The 19,288-nt window shown below is 38.7% G+C and overlaps 1 protein-coding gene across 1 annotated transcript in view; it reads left to right on the plus strand.

Annotated features, from left to right (window-relative positions):
* Positions 1-18,287, plus strand: part of RAB2A (RAB2A, member RAS oncogene family) — a 96,018-nt gene extending 77,731 nt beyond the window's left edge. Inside the window, exons 7-8 of the mRNA XM_046642153.1 lie at positions 14,604-14,672; positions 16,955-18,287. Of these exons, the coding sequence (XP_046498109.1) occupies positions 14,604-14,672; positions 16,955-17,050 (165 nt within the window). The 3' untranslated portion in view covers positions 17,051-18,287. The remainder of the gene's footprint in view (positions 1-14,603; positions 14,673-16,954) is intronic.
* Positions 18,288-19,288: the final 1,001 nt, after the last annotated feature.

Consider the following 19,288-nt stretch of genomic DNA (forward strand, 5'->3'; position numbering starts at 1 on the left):
CCCTGTTTTTTAAGCAAAATTCCAGAAATAGTTTTCCTGTAAATATTTCAATAGCAATAATTTTATAAAATATAACCATGATACTATTATTATACCTAACAAACTAGCAGTAATTCCTTAATATTATCTGATATCAAGTCTGAATAGCATCCTTTTCGTTTCATTCAGCAATTAATGTTGGAAAACAAGTACTTTATTTTTTTCTTTGGGGTCTGGGAAGACTAACAAAAGGTGTGCTTTCTACTTTGAGAAGGGGAAAGAAGGAGAACTAAGCCAGTATTTATCCAGGCATCTGCCTCGTGATAAGCACTCAACACCAGTTCCTGTGGCAGAAGAGCCGAGACCTCAATGGGAAACTATACAGCTCATAAAATTACAATGTACTGTCCCCAGGATTTAAGCAAGAGTTAGCCTGCTAGAATTAGGTCTGAGGAGGAATCATGATGAAGTACAAGAGATCAGTATGTTTTACAGGTTCCATGGATTCTTGATAGTGACATAGACTTGGGGTTGGAGAAAATAGGAATTAATTTCAGAGAAGTTTGCTCTAAGTGCTGAACCTTATGTTTTTGCTTTCTAAGGACGTGGATTTGCTTAATTATGCCATCCTCCATGGGAGAGGCAGTTTAGCACAGTGGTTAGAAAATCTGGCTATGATAGGAGTTTACCCTCAGCTTGCTGCCTGAACTTGGAGGAACCTCCTTTGGGAGAGCTGATCGATGAGGAGTTAAAAGAGTAAGGTATCGTAATGATGCATCCTGATCGTCTAGTGAGATGCTGGTCAGTGTTTGGGCAGTTCACTGAAGGTCATTGTTCTCTTTTTGTATAATCTGTTGAGAATTTCACAATTCCTAACCAATCCTTGGCTCTTGTGTGTAGAGAAGAAGTTGGAGGACCCCTGTATTAAAAAAAACTCTCTTAAAAGCCATTTTTTAGATATAAGTTGTTTAAGATAATTATGTTAAAAGATAGAATAATTTATATGAATGCCAGTGTCCTGATTATGGACCATCTGACTAAGGGTTCCTTTTAGAGATTTAAAACTGCATGATTTTTCATTAAGGTTAAACCTAACTGGTATGTTGATGATTCTTTTCTGTTTAGAGAATCTGTTTCCTTTTGCTCTTGTGCCGTAGTCTGTTTTTATATTTTAACCAAGATCTAGTGACTGTATACAAGCAGAGACCATGAAGTTTAACTCTTGTATTTCCGTGTAAGAGACTGGATAATTTGTAGCATAAGATAACACCATTTTTCTACCATTAGTTGAGTTGTTGCTGGAAATAGGTTTGCTGTTAACCTGTGGATCTACTGATTTACTCAGCTTAATGATTTCATCCATGAAGAAACTATTGAAGGGAAGAAGAGTCCAAGTGATGTTAGAGAAAAATGCACAGGATAACTCCCACAACAAAGAATTACGTAGCCTAAAATGTCAGTAGTATCAAGGTTGAGACATACTGAGCTGGGATAATAGGATACAATTAAAATCAACGAAGTGAAGCATCAACAACTTAGCATAATACATGAGTCCTCTTTATTCATTTAGTAGTAGGTGAGATGGTGTATGATTTTGATCTTAAAAACTTATGACTCCACTTCTATTTCATGGGCTGTCTCTGATCTGTGAATTCTACAGTGAATATCCTCACCGGTTTCAGCATCTTCCTGGTGATGATGACACCTGGATCCAAGTTCATTATATTCCTAAACCATACTGACCTCCTCCTCCTTTCCACTGCAGGCACCCACCAACACCCTTCAGCAGTGCTCTACTTATAATGTCCTGAACTTTCTGTTTTTCTTTAACTATAGCCTCTGATGCGCCAACTGTTCTTCTCTCACCTGAATTTATGCTGCTGATCTTTAACTGGCATCATAAGTAAAAAATGGCACCCAAGACTGTACTTTCAAATTCTTGTGTTTTTTTTTCAAATGATTTTCTGAAGAGCATAAAAATAAAATGATACCCTAGTCCGCCTAAACTAGATATTACTTACAGTGGTAAGAATTTCTCAGATAAAATCTACCATTTAGTAAGATACAGTTTTATATTTATAAAATCATATATAATGTTAATACCACACACACATACACATACATTTATTGTATACACACAAATACAGAAAGCTTTCTCCATATAAACCCTCTCTGTATTAGCGGACTACTATGGTATGCAAGTATTATGTTTTAAGTATATTTGTTTCCAAACTATAAGTTATTATTTCCAAGTTGCAAGTTATAATAAGGGAATTTACCCTCCTATGAAGTGGATTTTAAGCGTTTCATACAACTTGGGATGGCTCCAAACATGCTGTTGTCATTTATCCTTTTTCTTATTCACGGAGGAAGTACACCCATAACTGTGATAGAAGTACACTCCAGAGTTCATCTCCTAAATGTCAATGAAATCAAAAAGCCAGTTTCAACCAAAATATTCTTGTCTCTGTGCTATCTCCATAGTAATAGGAGACCAGAACTCATTCTTTACATTTTCAATTCCCATTACTGATTTTTTAAATGTAATATTTGGATGCTAAACACATATTTGAGAGCATAGCATATAGGGGGAAAAACCCATCTATTTAGTTGCCTGTCATTTATTCAAGTAATATTTATGCTGAACGTGCAGAGCATTTGTAGTGTCATCACATTTTATATTAGGAAAAGGAAGTTTGGTCTCTTTTACCTCTGGTTGACAAAAAAGAAAACAATTATTTTGACCTCCATTTTATTAAAGATTCTGCTGATGAGGAAATAAGAATTGACTATGTGACCTGCAATAAATATTTTTGAATATTAGTTTTGACTTCCATTTTCAACTGAGACTTGAAGGTCACTGAAGACCCCAAGATATCATGTCTGTGTGGTTAACTATCCTGGCTCTCCATCGGATACACGCCTCCTCAGCTGCCACCCTCTGGCAGTTTATTCCAGAACCACAACTTTGTTTAGTGTCCTACTCAGCAGGGTTCCAGGAAGATCTGTTCTCTGTGGTCTGTCCTGTGACAGACTGAGGACTTGGTATGAAGATTAAGAGGCGCTCACTCTCCTCTCACTGGAATTGGTGATCTCAGTTGCTCATATGTGGTATCAGCATTTAGAAGAGTGTCTCGTAAGTGGAAAATTTCTTTCAGAAGTATTTTCGAACATGTCAAGTACCTGAAATAATAATGCTGTCGTATATTCGTATGGGACTTTGTCAGAGTTCTTTTACATAGATTATCCCCATTTTCCAGATGTTTCAGTTTTCCATCCGTTTCCCTTTGTATTGTGCACACAGTAGAGAATAGCAGTACTGAAGATTATTCTGTCCTTTGAGAAGCATTAATTAAAATGATCACTTCTGCATAGGGTTCTGTGGTCAAATAAGTTTAGGAGGAGCTGGAGTATATCCTGCTTTTAGAAAAACAGAATTCACAATAGTATATTAGTTTCTCAGAACCCACTGTTAAGAAACTTGTCGACTTTTATTTAGGCCCAGAGGTTTCCAAGTATGATTGAGTCATTTCCCCAAAAAATGCAATTCAGGGTGGGGTGTATGTAACATCTGAAGGATTGATGTCTCTCTTACTTTGCTTTTTCTCTTACTTCATGGTAACATATAGGTTGCAGTGGGGAGTGTGGAGACTACTTGCTTCTTAAGCTTAGGATATCTCCTAAAAATTTTTTTTCTTTCCAGATCGATTGTATTTAGAACAGTGCTTCTCAAATATTAATGTGCACTCACATCTCCTAGGAATCCTGTTAAAATGCAGATTCTTCTTTGGCAGGTCTGAGATGTGGCCTGAAAGTCTGCATCTGAAACCAGCTCTTAAGTGATGTCGATGCTGCTGATCCTGGGCTCCCTCTGAGGAGTATAAAGGCTGTGAAGGCCGGTCAGCTCTGTCACCCAGCAGAAGAATCTGGCAGAACGCTGTCCTTCCCCGTCTCCTCAGAGACAGTATTCCTTTAAACCTCCTCATCATCTTTGTTTCCTCCTCTACTGATTCTTGACTCTCAGCCTATAATAATCAAGTTTCAACCATCTTGAAAATAAAAATCTGTCATTCCCAGTTCTCCTGGATATGTTCTCTTCTAGCTTCTAGTAATATCTAGCTCCATTTCCTTTTCACACCTCAGCTCATAGTCCAATTCTCCCACATGGCCAGGGTCATCCTGGACCCCCCTAATTGCCTCATCTAACTAATGCTTTTCTGTTCTTCCCTTCAGCCCTCCCTTCGGGTTGTTTGATACTTGGGACTACTCTTCTATAAACTTTGTTTTTCCTTAGCTCCATGATACCATTTTTTCCTCTTTCTTTGTGTCTCTCTAGTCTTCCCAGACTTCTTTACCAGCTCTTTTTTCCAGGTTGAAATGTCACCTAAACCCGTGACTTCAGAGACCCTTCTTAGCCTGCGTGTTCAGCCGCACTTTGAGCTCTGCTGCCTGGACAGCTCTGCGTGCGTGGTCCTCCAGCCCTCCCGGTTAACATATCCGGACTGAACTGATAGCCCTTTTCCGCTCTAGTCTGTAAATCTTCAATGTCCTGTATCCTCGAGCCTTGCCATTCCCCTGCCCCTTACAGCCATTTGTGCAGTTAGCATGTATCACTTTCCACTTGTCTGGTCATTTCTACCTGTTAAATCTTTCTCCAAGTTCTCTTCCATAATTGTCCCCTGATTGGATTCCCTGTCTTCATTTTTCAGTCCTCTCCACTGTTGCCTGTGAGATCTTTGTAAAAATGAAAATTGAATGTCCCTCTCCAGTTTTATTAAAACCATGTAGTGGTTCCACACAGCTTCCGAATCAAACTCCTTAGCTTGGAAGACGAATCCCTTTATTTGCCAACCCCCCCCCCCCCCCCACACACACTGTGCTCTCCATCTTAAACTAAGAGCTCGTCAGCTGGGTAGTGCTCTTTACCCCCATCCACAGCAAGTGTTCTCTGCACTTGAAATGCCCTTTGTTCCTACCTGATCCTTCAAGGATGTAGTCAAGTCTAATACTTCCTCTTGGAATGCCATGACACATGACACACCCTCGTTGCCCCCCTTCACCACCAACCACCACAGATGTGCACACTGTCAGAATGTATATGCTCTCTTCTCTGTATTCATTCCTGTGTCATCCTGGGCATGAATTTATCTTAGTGCGCTCTCCTTACACTTGTTTTTCATGTCGGCTCCCCATAGGGTAGAACTCCTTGAAAACACAGACTGTTTTTTCCATCTCTGCACCCCCAACATGTAGCACAGTTTCTCCCCCACACAGTAGATAACAAATTTTCAGCCTTGCTCCTCTTCCTTCAATGTTTAATCAGGTTATGCTTTGGTCCCACTTTTTAACATGTAGATGAGATTCCGTCCTAAACCTTCTTTGCCCTAAGCACTCTAAGACCTATGAGATTTGTGAAAACCCAGATGAACAGATTGTCTCCTGCTTTGATAGGAGCTTCCTCCAGTAGATGCCTGGGGTCCATGTGGTTTGAAAAGGTTTTTTTAGACCCAGGAATAACTGTGGCAAAAATTATGGCAGGCCAGGTAGGGGAAGTGCTCCTTCCCAAAAGCCTCATGCCAATTTGTTGAAGATTTCAAGAAGTGATGTATTTCTGTAATTCCTTCCCAATTTTCCTCTGTGTATTTTCCTTCTAAATTCAAATTGATTTTCTTAGAGTTGGACACTGCCAAAATTTATAGTTTTGTATTCCAAGACCTAAAGATGGTTGTGTTGTGAATAATGGTTAAACTTGCCATTTGCCCAAACAGTCGTCACTTTGTCATATATTCTTCTCCATCTCTTAGCCATGTGATGGCTTATTTTTCCCTATATATATCAATTTTACTTAAAATTAGGACTGGAAATTTATGTGAAACCAGAAAAATATATAAACATCAAAAACTTTTGAGGCTGAAGTCTAGTAATTAAAAAATATCTTAAACTCTTGAGAAATCTTAGCTGGAAATTCCTGGCTTAGCTGCTAAAGTACTAAAGATAGAGCCAATATATAGCTGAAAATACAGCCAGCCAACCCCAGAACAAAGTGCAGTGACCTGCCAAGCCCTCTAAACCAACAGGTTTAGTGGGTTTCTATGTCTGGGGGAAAACATGACTCGATAGGACTTTAGTGACTAAGAAGGCCACCAGTTTCAAGGCCCCTTGCTAATACTTGTGTACTCTCTCAGTACTTGAAAATCTACAGTCTTAATTTGCATAGAGAGGACATCTTACTTGCCTTGGGCTGTGTTTTAAGTGGTGGAACAGGTGTTTTTATAAAGCTGGAATGTGGCTGTAAACTGAAGGCTTAAATCTGATCTGACCTTATCAGGCTTCCAGGTCCCTTGAGGAGAGCTTAGTTTAATGTACTGCTCTCTTCCACAGATGGGAAGATTTTGCTGACTAGCATTAGCTGCTCCACCCCTTATTTGGCCATCACCCTAGGGAACTTCAAGGATGATTCAAACCAAAGTAACTTTGAAAGTTGCCTTCATTTTCTCTACTTCAGGGTAGCTAAACATCACAAAAGAAGATCATGCTGATACATGCATATCACTCACTCAACACACTTGCACATTTGTCTATAGTGTATATCCACATATAGGTGCACAATTATATAGATCACCAACTACCAAGATGCATGCGACTTAAGCATTAGAATTCCATGTGTCTAAAAGAAACTCTTCATTCCCTCCTTGAAACCTGATTTTCCTTTTTTATTTATCTCAATTCACAGCATACTTCAGTCACCTAAGCCAAAAGTAGAGTCATCCTTAAACTTACCACTCTCACCCTATTATTTACCAAGCCCTGTTAATTTCTCCAAAGCAGATATTAAGTTTGATCTTTGTTTTCCGTTCTTATTGCCGCTGTTTTAATTTGTCAGGCCTTCATTTCTTTTTTTTTTCTTTTTTTTTTCTTTTGTTGGTGAGGGAGGTTGGCTCTGAGCTAACATCTGGGCCAGTCTTCCTCTATTTTGCATGGGGGATGCCTGCACAGCGTGGCTCGGTGAGCACTGTGTGGGTCCACACCAGGGATGCAAACCTGTGAACCTCGGGCTTCTGAAACGGAGTGCACAAATTTAACCACTACACCGCCAGGCTGTTCCAGGCCTTCATGTCTTACCTGGATTATTGCTGTAGACTCCTTACTGGCCTCCCTCTTGCCAGCCTTGCCTCCTTATAATTCATCCTCTAAACTCTCCTCTGATTTTGTTCCCCACCTGCTTCCCACCTTTTCAGGGCTCTTTGATGTCTCTTGGGCCGCCTTTCTAACCTCACCTCACATGCCTGCCTGTCCCCAGCTTCCAGTGTAACTGAGCTTAAAATCTGTCCCTCTGTCCACAATGCTCTTTCCTCCCCTTAATTTTCCTAATAAATGAGTAGGCGCTTGCTTATGCTTCAGGCCCGCACTCACAGGGCCTTCTCTCTTGACAGTTTTTTATCGGCAGACGTGCTCATGCCACATTATTCCTCTCAACAACTTTGTGCAAGTTTTCATGCTACCACATCCTTGAGTTAAAGACATTCATATTTACCTGAGTATGCTCAGTGCCTGGTACAAATCAAGTACTCAGTACATGATTGTTGAATGGAAGAACTAAATTACTAAGGAATTAGACATATCTGTGTGTTACCTCTGACAGAAAGTAGGAACAGGAAATTCTTAAATACTGTGTAATCCCCAAACCTTTCTCATCTAAAGTTCTGGTTTCTTCCTCGTTTAATTTCCCTGGTAAAATTGATCACCGTTTGTTTAGGCCACCTCCTTTCCTTCTTAATAAGCATTCAGGTGATGTTAACTTTTGTAAAGGGAAGGAAGGACACAAAGGATGTAAATAATCACAAATATTATGTACTTCCAAAAATAATCCTAGAAATCAAAAATAATTTCTAGCTGGAAGCTTTTTGAAGGATGTAAGAAGTGTGTGCTTTTTATGTTCAATTTTAACTGCAACATGAACAAAATAAATGAAAATTCCTTTGAGTTGTGTTAAAGATAAGTGATCCTAATAAAAGGAAGATGAATGTGGTGGGTAGAATGTTAATCCTGCCGCTCCTGCTTCTGCTACAGTTGTGCGTGGTTTTGGACAGGTCGTTTCTCCTTTTGCAGCTCAGTCCTGTCTATGAAATTATAGATGGCTAGATTTCAGAGGCCCTCCTTCTTCTAATGAAACATAGGAAACTCTGTATGAAGGAAAGAAAAGCAGAACGGCTCTACTTTGGAATTGGGGGTACCGTGCAAAATGAGGGGGAGAGAGGAGGAAATGGTTCTCCCTCCGCCGGGCTCTCCCTGTTTCCTACCTCGTCCCCCAGAGGTGGTCCTGCAGGATTTCCATGAAGTACAATTTGAAAGACACTGTATTGGATCGTGTGTGTATGAGTACTCTTATACTGAAGCTAAATCAGATGGAATCAGACATTTTAAAGTCACAGAATTTCAAGGAGTTTTGTATTTAAACTGCTTAATCTGGAATTCTAGTCTAATGTTCTTTTCGTGAGACTTTCCTATCTTTTATTCTTTCATGCTCCCCAAACCCCCCAGCACATAGTTGTATGTTTTAGTTGTGGGTCCTTCTGGTTGTGGCATGTGGGACGCCGCCTCAACGTGGCCTGACGAGCAGTACCATGTCCGCGCCCAGGATCCGAACCAGCAAAATCCTGGGCCGCCGAAGTGGAGCCTGCGAACTTAACCACTGGGCCATGGGGCTGGCCCCAAGACTTTCCTATCTTTGCATAATATTTAAGTCTCAATATATTTTATTCTTTAGGGTTTTCTGTACACATTACGTGTTGCTAATTTACTTTTTTACGGTTTAGTTTTATTTATTAAGATATTTTAATTCACCAAAGAGCATCAGTCACTGTTCCTCTCCTTCAGTCTGTACGTTTCAGGGCACATTCACAGTTAGCACCTGCACCTTGTTCTGTTGCTCACCACATGTCACTGCGTGCGTACACTCATGACCATGAAAGCTAACTTGCACTGAGGACTTGTACGTGCCGAGCAGTGTTCTCAGTGCTTTACTTTCATGCACCCCACAATTCTGTGAAGTAGGCACCATTAGTACCCTCATTTCACAGAGAGGTTAAGCAGCTGGTCCAGAGCAACACGTCTAATAAGAGGTGGCACTGGGGTTTGAGCCTGGACAGTCTGATTCTAGAGCCCCACCCTTAGCCATTCTGCTAATCTTATAGGTATAACTGCATCCCACAAACATAAATTTTCTTGAAAGCAAATGAAAGAAAGATTAAAATTAATTTTCTTATTTTTATACATATTTTGAATTTCTTTTCAGAAATAATGAAAACCTATGTAAATCACTTAGCATTGTGACTGGCCCATAGTAAGTACTTAGTAAATACTGGTTATTAGTAGCCTCAGCAATTGGGCACCTGTAATGACCATGGCATCGATTAGCAATTGAGAAGAAAAGTAAACAGCATTCCAGTTACTGGTGTTTCCCAGCTCTAAGGGAAAACTAGTGCCACTTATTTTACAGCGCGCTTTGCTCTCTAGCATCTGAGCAAGGTGTCCAGATGAAACTAAGATACTTTGTCATTTTCAATTCTTACCTAACAAATGCTGTCATTTTTATCTTGCCACCAGGTGGCAGCATATTACATAAGGAAATAATGTAAACATTGTAGGCAGAGAATTTCAGTATTTTGCCTTAAAAACTGTTAAGCCATAATAAGAATAAAATATTACTGCCTGTTTCGCTTTGCCTCTGTCCACTCTCATCAGCTGTGAAGGCCCTCTTCGCATGTTGTTTCCGGCCTGCAGCCAGACCTGCCTCAGTCCTGCCCTGCACACCGTCTCCCTCTGTCAATCAGTGCACTGAGTTTATTTTTCCTGCATCTTATGGAGATTTAAGCCTTTGTGCTTAGATTCCTCCAACCAAATTGTGTTAGTTCAGCAACAGAAAGAACTATACCCTCCTGTTCCTGTATCTTACTTAGTACTTAGAGGAAATCTAAGTACCAAATCTGTGGTAGCGATTTAATAGGTGCCCTTGGGTAAACGAGACATGATAGGTAGGATACACCGGCGTGTGTGTTTGCTGACCGTTTATTTGAATTACAATGCATTTATAGTTCTTCGTGGTTATGTTTATTTTAATTTGTGCTGTAGAAGTCCCTGAAGATTCACTTAAGTTTAGGTATTATCAGGACCATTCAGATAACTACTGCTGAGAGTTGAAAGATGAGTGTCTGAGGTGGAAGGCAATTAATGGCTAATGAAGGTAAAGGACTGAACATGGCAATTAATCAAAGTAGGGCAGAGTGGAGCGGGGAGCTAATGGTAAAATGAGGGAGTCAGGCCGCTGACACTGGAGTGGAGCGCTGCGTGGGAAAGCAAGAGGCTCACCAAGTTAGGTTGGCTGCTGGGAAATCTGTTTATACGTCGTAATCGTGCACCTGCCTAGATGGTGTTTGTTTCACAGCGCTAATAATGAAATCCTTTGACATCAGTTCTCAGCAAATTTTTTTCCTATTCTATAACCTGTTATTAATATTCAGATTTGACTATATTTGAAATGTAGAGATGAATATAATGTTCCTACTTGTAGTTCTAACTTATGTGCCACAAAATCTGCAATGATCTTTAGGATGGCATGTTTTAAAAAATATTGTATTTAAAAAAAAAAAATATATATATATATATATATATATATATAGTATTAGGGCCAGCCTGGTGGCACAGTGGTTAAGTTCGCACGTTCTGCTTTGGAGGCCCAGGGCTCGCCGATTTGGATCCTGGGTGTGGACCTATGCACCCTTGGCAAGCCATGCTGTGGCAGGCGTCCCACATATAAAGTAGAGGAAGATGGGCATGGATGTTAGCTCAGGGCCAGCCTTCCTCAGCCAAAAGAAGAGGATTGGTGGTGGATGTTAGCTCAGGGCTAATGTTCCTCAAAAATAAAATAAAATAAAATAAAAATTAAGCTTAAAATATATACATATATATTGTATTAACTAATGCTAAAAATTTTCTGTAAGTATACCATCGGCTTGATTCATTTTTCTGATATTAAGGAAATAACTATTCCAGATAATTTCCGAGGTTACAAAATCTTACCCTGGTAAACATCAAAACTTGTAAGAATGATGATGGAAGCATTTCCGAAATGTATTTTAGATTATGTTAAACGGCAGATACTGAGCCCCTCTCTCCTTGATGAGTTGGACCATCGTCATTAACACTTGCACTCTGCCATCAGGAGCTGTGAGATGTCTGCACAAGTCTGCTGCTCCCACAGCTGCTGCCCCCATTGCCTCTTGCGCACTGCACATGCCCACCCATCCCACTTATCGCTCACACAGACACACCCCTCACACATGCGCTCTCCTTCCTCCTCCTCATGATTCACTTCTATAGCCTAGAAAACAGAAAAAGTAAAACTCGTTAAAATTATGTCTGAAATTGGAAGGAATTTCGAGTTGAAACTGTCCTATTAAAGCATGAGCTTTAGTGTAAAAGCTTTGTAGTATCTATGTAGTTAATTTGTTGCTGATTTCCTCATTTTTTTCTGTGTTCTAGAGGTATTTCAGATTGTTGCCTCTCTACCTTGAAAAATATATATGGGGATTGATTTTTAGAGACTAGAGTGAAATGAGCGATTAAAGAAAATTCTAGCCAAATATTTTAACAGATACGTCTTTCAAAGTTCTTGAAATGCTTTGCGGCTTTAGTGGACAGGTGTCGTCTGTGACACCCAAGGCTCTTATCTTAGACGTTTCATTTGATCCCTAATAAGCCTTTTAACATTATTTGGCTAATGTTTCATTATATTTGAGTACTCAGCAATTTCAGTCCATAGCTACACGTTTTTAAAGCAGGTGTACTAATGTCTACATTTGTCACATTAGGTTTTAAACTGAGGGTTTCTTAAAATTGATTATTAATTACTTAATATACATTAAATGTTAATTTTTTGCTATGGTGTAGATAAAACAATCATTTATATAGTATCCTCTCTATAATATGGTAAGAGGAGTGGAAAATATTTTATTTCATTGTCTTTAATATGTAATCAGAAAGTTGGATGACAACTAAGTGTAGCATTGTCCAAAGACTATATCGTTGAGATGGTAGGAATTATAAGAGAAAATGTAACCATTTGTTATATTTCAATTGTAATGAAATTAATTGCATGTCTTTACAATATAAAATACCTCTTAAGTCCATTGGGTACAACTGTTCTTAAAGGTGCTTAATAAAATATTAAGTACTATTTAAGTAATAAAATTAATAGTGACTTGGACAATTTTATATAACATAACTTTCTTACGCCAATTTTTAAAGTGATTCATCAACAAATTAGCAAAAAGTCGATTTATTACATAAATTGGTATATTTAATAATGACATATAATATGAATGCTTATTTATATAAAGTTGTAACTCACTTATGGGAGTAGTTCTGTCTAACGTTCTCGTGAAATGTACCCATGTGGGTGCCCCTGTAAGGAATTCCAGCCCCTTAAGTTTATGAATTTGTTGACTTCAGTATTTAGTTAGCCTGGTTTCTAAGTCCATCATCATAATTGACATGTTATTGGAAATAAAGTTGTTTTTTCTTGTTTATAAGGATAACTTCAATTTTGAGGAATGTGAATCAATTCAGAGTTGGCTGAAAGCCAATTTCTCTTTCACTTTAACTCCAGCACACACACATGAAAAGCACACTTGCTTCCTAAGTGCCTTGCGAATCTGCAGTGATTAATTCTTCTCATTATTTTGCTGCAAATTCTCATGACCCTCTCTGATGATTCGATCAGCCACTTAGAGTTTATGCATATTCATATCTCTGTGCTCCTGCTGCACCGTTCACGTCTCCTTCCCTGACTGGTGTGTTCTTGGTGCGGTAATTGAGCTGCAGTAGATTGATTACTCTGGGGAGCTGTAAGGCCTTTAAAGGTGAAAACATATCAGTCCTGTTAATTAGGAAACAAAAGCTCTGGTGGCAAGTTCAGCAGTCAAATGTTTCCAGTGTAGAAAAGACGAAAGGTATGATTTGTTCCTCTCCATAAACCCTGTTTACTTTACAAATGTTGAATTGTCTGTATCAGTGGTAGATAGCTTTCTTTTATGAATTTTCATAGAATGCTAATTGAAGAGGACCTGACTTATAATATTAATGCTTTTATCTGTGATCTCTCAAATCTGATAGTCTAGCACCTGAGTTTATATACACCTTCTGTAGCATTGGAAATATTTGTATAAAATATCTTAATTTACATAAATATCAAATGCCTGTGTATTAATTTTGGTATTCAGGGACTTCGTTTGGTCACAGTGTTCTAACATTAATTTTTTGTCAGTGCTGTATGGGAAAAGGGTGAGACTTTATTCAACATGGCATAGAAGTTGAGCTGCCTTTTATCTCTTTATCATAAGCATCCTTTGGTTCTTTCTCTCTTAAACTGTGTATTAAATAATACATTGTCCTGGCTAAAAGGATCCTGTGTGGCACAGTGGCCTCCAAAAGTAAGCCGCTGTCAATATGGAAGTTTATGCCGTTTATCTAGTTGACAGGGTTTTCTAATGCATGTTCTCACGTTATGTTATCTCCCACCCATCATGAATTTTTCTTTTGAGATATAATTCACATACCATAAAATTTGCCCTTTTAAAGGCTGCAGTTCACTGGGTTTTAGTATAGTCACAAAGTTCTGCGACCATCACCGTTATCTGATTCCAGAACATTTTCATCACCCCAAAGAGAAACTCCAGACTCATACGCTGTCACGTTCCATTCCCCCCTTCCCCTAGCCCCTGGCAACCAGTAATCTACTATTTCTCTCTATGGATTGACCTCTTCAGGACACTTCCTATACAGTCATGCATTGCTTAACCAGGGGGATTCGTTCTGAGAAATGTGTCGTTAGGTGATTTCATCATTGTGCAAACATCATAGAGTGTATCTACACAAACCTGCGTGGTATAGCCTACAACACACCTAGGCTGTTTGGTACTGATCTCGTGGGACCACCGTCATATATGCAGTTTGTCATTGACTGAAACATCGTTATGGGGCACGCGACTATAAATGGAATTGTACTATATGTGGTCTTCTATGTCTGACTTTTACCTAGCATAATGTTTTCATGGTTCATCCACACTGTAGCATGAATTGGTACTTCATTTTTTTTATGGCTGAATAATATTCCATTATATGGTTGTGCCATGTTTTGGTTTTCATTCACTTGATGAACATTTGTGTTGTTTCCACTTTTTGGCTATTGGCGCTAATAATGCTAATAAGCATTCACATAAATCTTTCCCTTGGTCTTGATCTTAGGGGGAAAGTTTTCAGTCTTCACCACTGGGTATGATGTTAGCTGTGGTTTTTTCTTGGATGCTGTTTATCAGGTTGAGGAAGTTGCCTTCTAGTCCTACTTTATTGAGTATTTTTGTGGTGAAATGTTGGATTTTGTCAAATGCTTTTTCTGCATCTGTTGAAATGATTGTGTGGTTTTTATCCTTTATTAATATGGTGTATCACATTGGTTGATTTTCTTATGTTGAACGTTATGATATTCTATAGAGCTTTTGTATAATGTTCTTGCATCGTTTTGGTTTTAAAATAATTTGAACCAATTTCTCTGCCTTGTATTTCAGGCGTTTATTAATACAGCAAAAGAGATTTATGAAAAAATCCAAGAAGGAGTCTTTGACATTAATAACGAGGTATGTACATATTAATATTATTGGCTAATATTAATTTAGAATTGAATTTTAATTACTAATTGCAGTCATGATTTTGTATTTTTTTAATTCCTAAAATGGATCTATGATGGCAGTTACCACATTAGTTTATAACCGTTCAACTGAAAATTTTTTATATGTTGTATAATAGTTAAATGTTTATGTTTTAGTAGAGCATCACTTTATCTGTGAAAACAGATTAAAGTGACCCTATCCATTTATTGCCAGCAATGCAAAATAATATAAATCCTCCAAAGAAAGAACAACCTCCACTTTCATCCACACATCCATATGGTGTCATCTGCTTTGGGGAATGATTTCTAGTGTGTAAATGCATGTACTGTGTTACTAATGCAAGATGTTCTCTCTCTTGTCTGGTATGAAAGAGGGAAATACCCAATTTGGAAATTACTCCCAGTATAGCATAGCATGTTTTCAGGAGACTAAATTAATACATGTAATTGGTAATTGGCGCTGGTGGGGGTTTTTTTGTTTTTTTGGGTTTTTTTGTAAAACTATTTTGAGCCAGTTTTGATCAACATGATTAGGATAAAATGTAAAGCTTTGAAGCATGTAATTCAGAGTATTTATCGGAAGTCATCATTTTGACCTAAATCCTCACTATGCATTTATCCTTATTTGTTTCAGAACATTTATGTGAGTAAAACATATTATTTACTTCTACGTAAATATTTTGCCATTTTCTATTAAGACTTTTTGCTTCCAAGAGAAAAACCCTCATTCCTCCCGAGTTACCGTTAAGAAAGCGTTGGGTTGGGAGGCCGTTGCACGTGTTTCTCTTGGCCTGCACATGAACAGGGCTCTTTATTATTTGCCTCAATATTCTTTGCTAAAACAGACAACATTTTGCCTGATGTTTCCAAAAAGTACTTGATTTTCTGATTTCTTTGAATTTGGAGTAATATCATTTCTAAATCCTATCTTCAAGGCTTATGTGGCAGTAGATCTCGAGTTAATTTAAAGGCGACACCATTCAGACTAATGCCATATAAATTGAACAGTAATTGGGCCTCTCTTTCAAAGGGCACGTTCATTGTTTCTGTCTGGTTTCATATAGTAGCTGACTGCTTTACTGTGCCTGGTGCGGCTGTGATTGTAATGTGCTGTCAGGAGCCAACAGGCCGTGCAATTTATTTGGCCTAATGCCAAGCCTGACTCCTTGATTCCTCAAGAAGTTGCTACCAGCCCAGAGGGGGCAAAACCAATGAGCCATAGGGCATGCTTTTTATTAAAGAGGAGTCAAAAGAGCGAAAAGAAACCACATCAGCTGCTGTCAATACTGAGCTAGTGCCAGAAACCCCAAGGCTACTACTGTTGCAGAACGACTGCCAAGCGCTATAAATCTGAGATTTACTGTGACGTAAAGTTTCCTTAAGAGCTTAATTTCTGAAGCTACTGTATTACTTTTCTCAAAGTGTTGTATTTTTAGGTAAAATCCACTTGAGGGAGTGAGGGTTAAGACATAAGTGTGAGTTTGATGAATGAAAGAACTACTCTGTGTGTGGGTTCTTGGCAAGCTGCCCTGTCTTTGGGGATCATAGAAATTATTGATGACACAGAACACTCATGTGCCCTTAGCCTGTACAGCTGATTCAACATGGAACAGAAATGCTGCCGAGAGAGAAGATTTTACGTCGCATTAAAGCAGCATAGCCTTTGCCTATTTTGATACTTTAAAGATTACTTGCAACAATTGTTTTAAACAGTTTCTCCTTTGTGAGAATTCCCTGAAAAGCAGCGCTATCCAGTTTCTGTTTACCCAGTGCCTGGTATGATAAAGAATTATTTTCAGAAGTACTTCCACAGTATTGTTTTTAAAAGGAAGGAACATCCCCTACGAGATACTGTTTTAATCGTTGGAAAAATCTGTCTAATACATATTTTTCTGAGTTGTTTGGTAAAATCGTGTCGTTAAAATTAAACGGGGGGCCGGCCCAGTGGCATAGTGGTTAAGTTTGCACGCACACTCCACTTTGGCGGCCCAGGGTTCACGGGTTGCCATCCCAGGTGCAGATCAAGGCACTGCTTGTCAAGGCATGTGGCGGCAGCGTCCCACAGATAAAATAGAGGAGGATGAGCACACTGTTAGTGCAGGGCCAGCCTTCTGCACCAAACAAAAAGGGGGGGGGGGGGGGATAAATCAATATAGTTCGTTAAAAAAAAAGAAATGCGTTTTTAAAATTTAGTTAAACTATGCTATCTGATTGGATCCAGTTACGTATTTTCTTTCTCTTTCATTTCAGGCAAATGGCATTAAAATTGGCCCTCAGCATGCTGCTACTAATGCCACACACGCAGGCAATCAGGGAGGACAGCAGGCCGGGGGAGGCTGCTGTTGAATCCGTTTTTACTGTCTCGCTGCCCACATGGGGCTACTCACTTACTCCTTCACCCTCTCCTCCTGCTCAGCTGAGACATGAAACTATTCGAAATGGCTTTATGTCACAGAAGACTTTAATCCTTCGAATTCTTGTATAACTTTGAATAAATGGTTAATGTTCACTTAAAAAGACAGATTTTGGAGATTGTATTCATATCTATTTGCATTTGATTTCTAGGTCAATTGATGTGATTATTTTTGTTAAATGTTGTCTTGTGCCCTTCCCTACGAACTGAATTGTATTAAACACTACAAAGTCATCTTGAGTATTTTAAATTGGTTTGTGTAGTTAGGTTTCCCAACACCTGTGGTTACCTAATGTTTAATACTATAGAACTGTCCTCAGAAAGTTTGTCAATTTTCAAGGCTATAAGGAAAAACAGAAGGACTCTTTTAATTCTATATTTATCATTACTTTCTGTATATATAGTTTAATAACCTGCTTGGGTGTAATTTGCCAAGCTTGAATTCTTTAATGCATTTGCATAAATTCTATACCATTTAGAGCTTAAAGCTACAGAAGCATTGTTAGGAATTGCTTGGACACTGAATTTTAAACTTTTTGACATTGTTAACGAGCATGTTCATCTTTTCTTGTCACTAGTTCAAGAAAAATATGCTTAATGTACATTACTAAAGACTATGTATGTGTTAACCTGTTTTACTGCCAAAAGTTTGCTATTTGTCCACAATTTCTTTAAGACCTGTTCAGAAAAGGATTTGTTTGCCTTAACAAATACTGTTGGGTAAAAACACAGTATAATGAGTGAAATGGGTGCACGCAGGAACAGCCTACACCTGAGTGACTCCAAGAAGAAGGGATGTCCACGCTACGCGTAGATGGCACGTTATGAGGACTTTAATCTTTCCTTAAACACAATAATGTTTTCTTTTTCTTTTATCCACATGATTTCTAAGTATATTTTTCATGCAGGACAGTTTTTCAACCTTGATGTACAGTGACTGTGTAAAATTTTTCTTTCAGTGGCAACCTATAATCTTTAAAATATGGTAAGCATCTTGTCTGTTTTGAAAGGGATATGACAATAAACCTACCAGATGGAAAATCCTGTTAAAAAGTAGACAAGCTTTAGTAATTTACTCAGTGTGGTGGTTTTATCCTTTTTTTTCTTTCTCTCCCTTGGTCTATAATGAAATTGTTATAGCAGTGCAAAAATAAAGTCCTATGTATAAAAGTGTCCTTTTTTTATTATGACCACATCACTTTTTAAAGATGTGTTTTTTTGGTCCATCCACAGCTCTTACACGTATTTAAGCATATTTTTTTAAAGGGTCAGAATGTTCAACACTTGCCCTTTTTAAAAATTTTGCGAAAATATGAGACAACTCTTCACAATACCAAAATTCTTTCTGTTACTGATGATGTGAGTATTTTCCACTCCTCAGCCAGCACAAAAGCACATTTTAACCATGAGAAAGCTTTATAATAAGTTCTCAGTATGAAACTAACCACTTTCACTTCACTCGCTGACTTCAACTCTCTGCAGTCTTCCCGGAAGATTCAGCAATGCTGTGTCAAAGCCTGGACACGACTTGTGGGAAATCACCTAGTGCATCTTAATTTGGCTTTGACTAGCTCCTGGAGGGCAGAGGGAAGGGTGAGAGGGAATCGAGTTTCTTGAATATTTTTATTATACACTTTTTCTTCCTTAAAGCGGTCATATCAAATTCACTGATCTTAGTCCTGGCTCTCTTCAGTGACGTAGGAAAAGTTAAGACAACTAGGGCTTGGTCTGCGCTATACCGAGAAGAGGATGACTCTTTGCAAATGGTTGTTTTTAAACTGCTGTTAACTTTTCCAGACGGTTAATGTTTATTTTCCATGCTGTCTCCCTTAATTCTTTTATAAATCAAGTATAAGAAGAGAAACTAATGGTACAGCAAACCAGCACATGTATTTTAATGCCCTAAGAAAAGATGGAGCTCTCAAATTACAGCTCCTACCGCAGCATCCGTCATCTGCTTGGTCTCGGGCAGCAGGGCCGAGTAGTGGACGTCTCTGTAGTTGTCACCACTCTCTCTACAAGTCTCATCTCCCGTGAAAGAATATACGGGATTTACGTCAGCTGACAAGGCAGCGTTACCGTCTGGTTTCTACGCTGTGCTCATTTTATTATCCCTATCACAAATAATGTACCATTGGCACCTGTAATTGAATCTTTAATATTGTGTCTGA

This window comes from Equus quagga, chromosome 16, assembly GCF_021613505.1.
Source record: "Equus quagga isolate Etosha38 chromosome 16, UCLA_HA_Equagga_1.0, whole genome shotgun sequence".
Classification (NCBI taxonomy): Eukaryota; Metazoa; Chordata; class Mammalia; order Perissodactyla; family Equidae; genus Equus; species Equus quagga.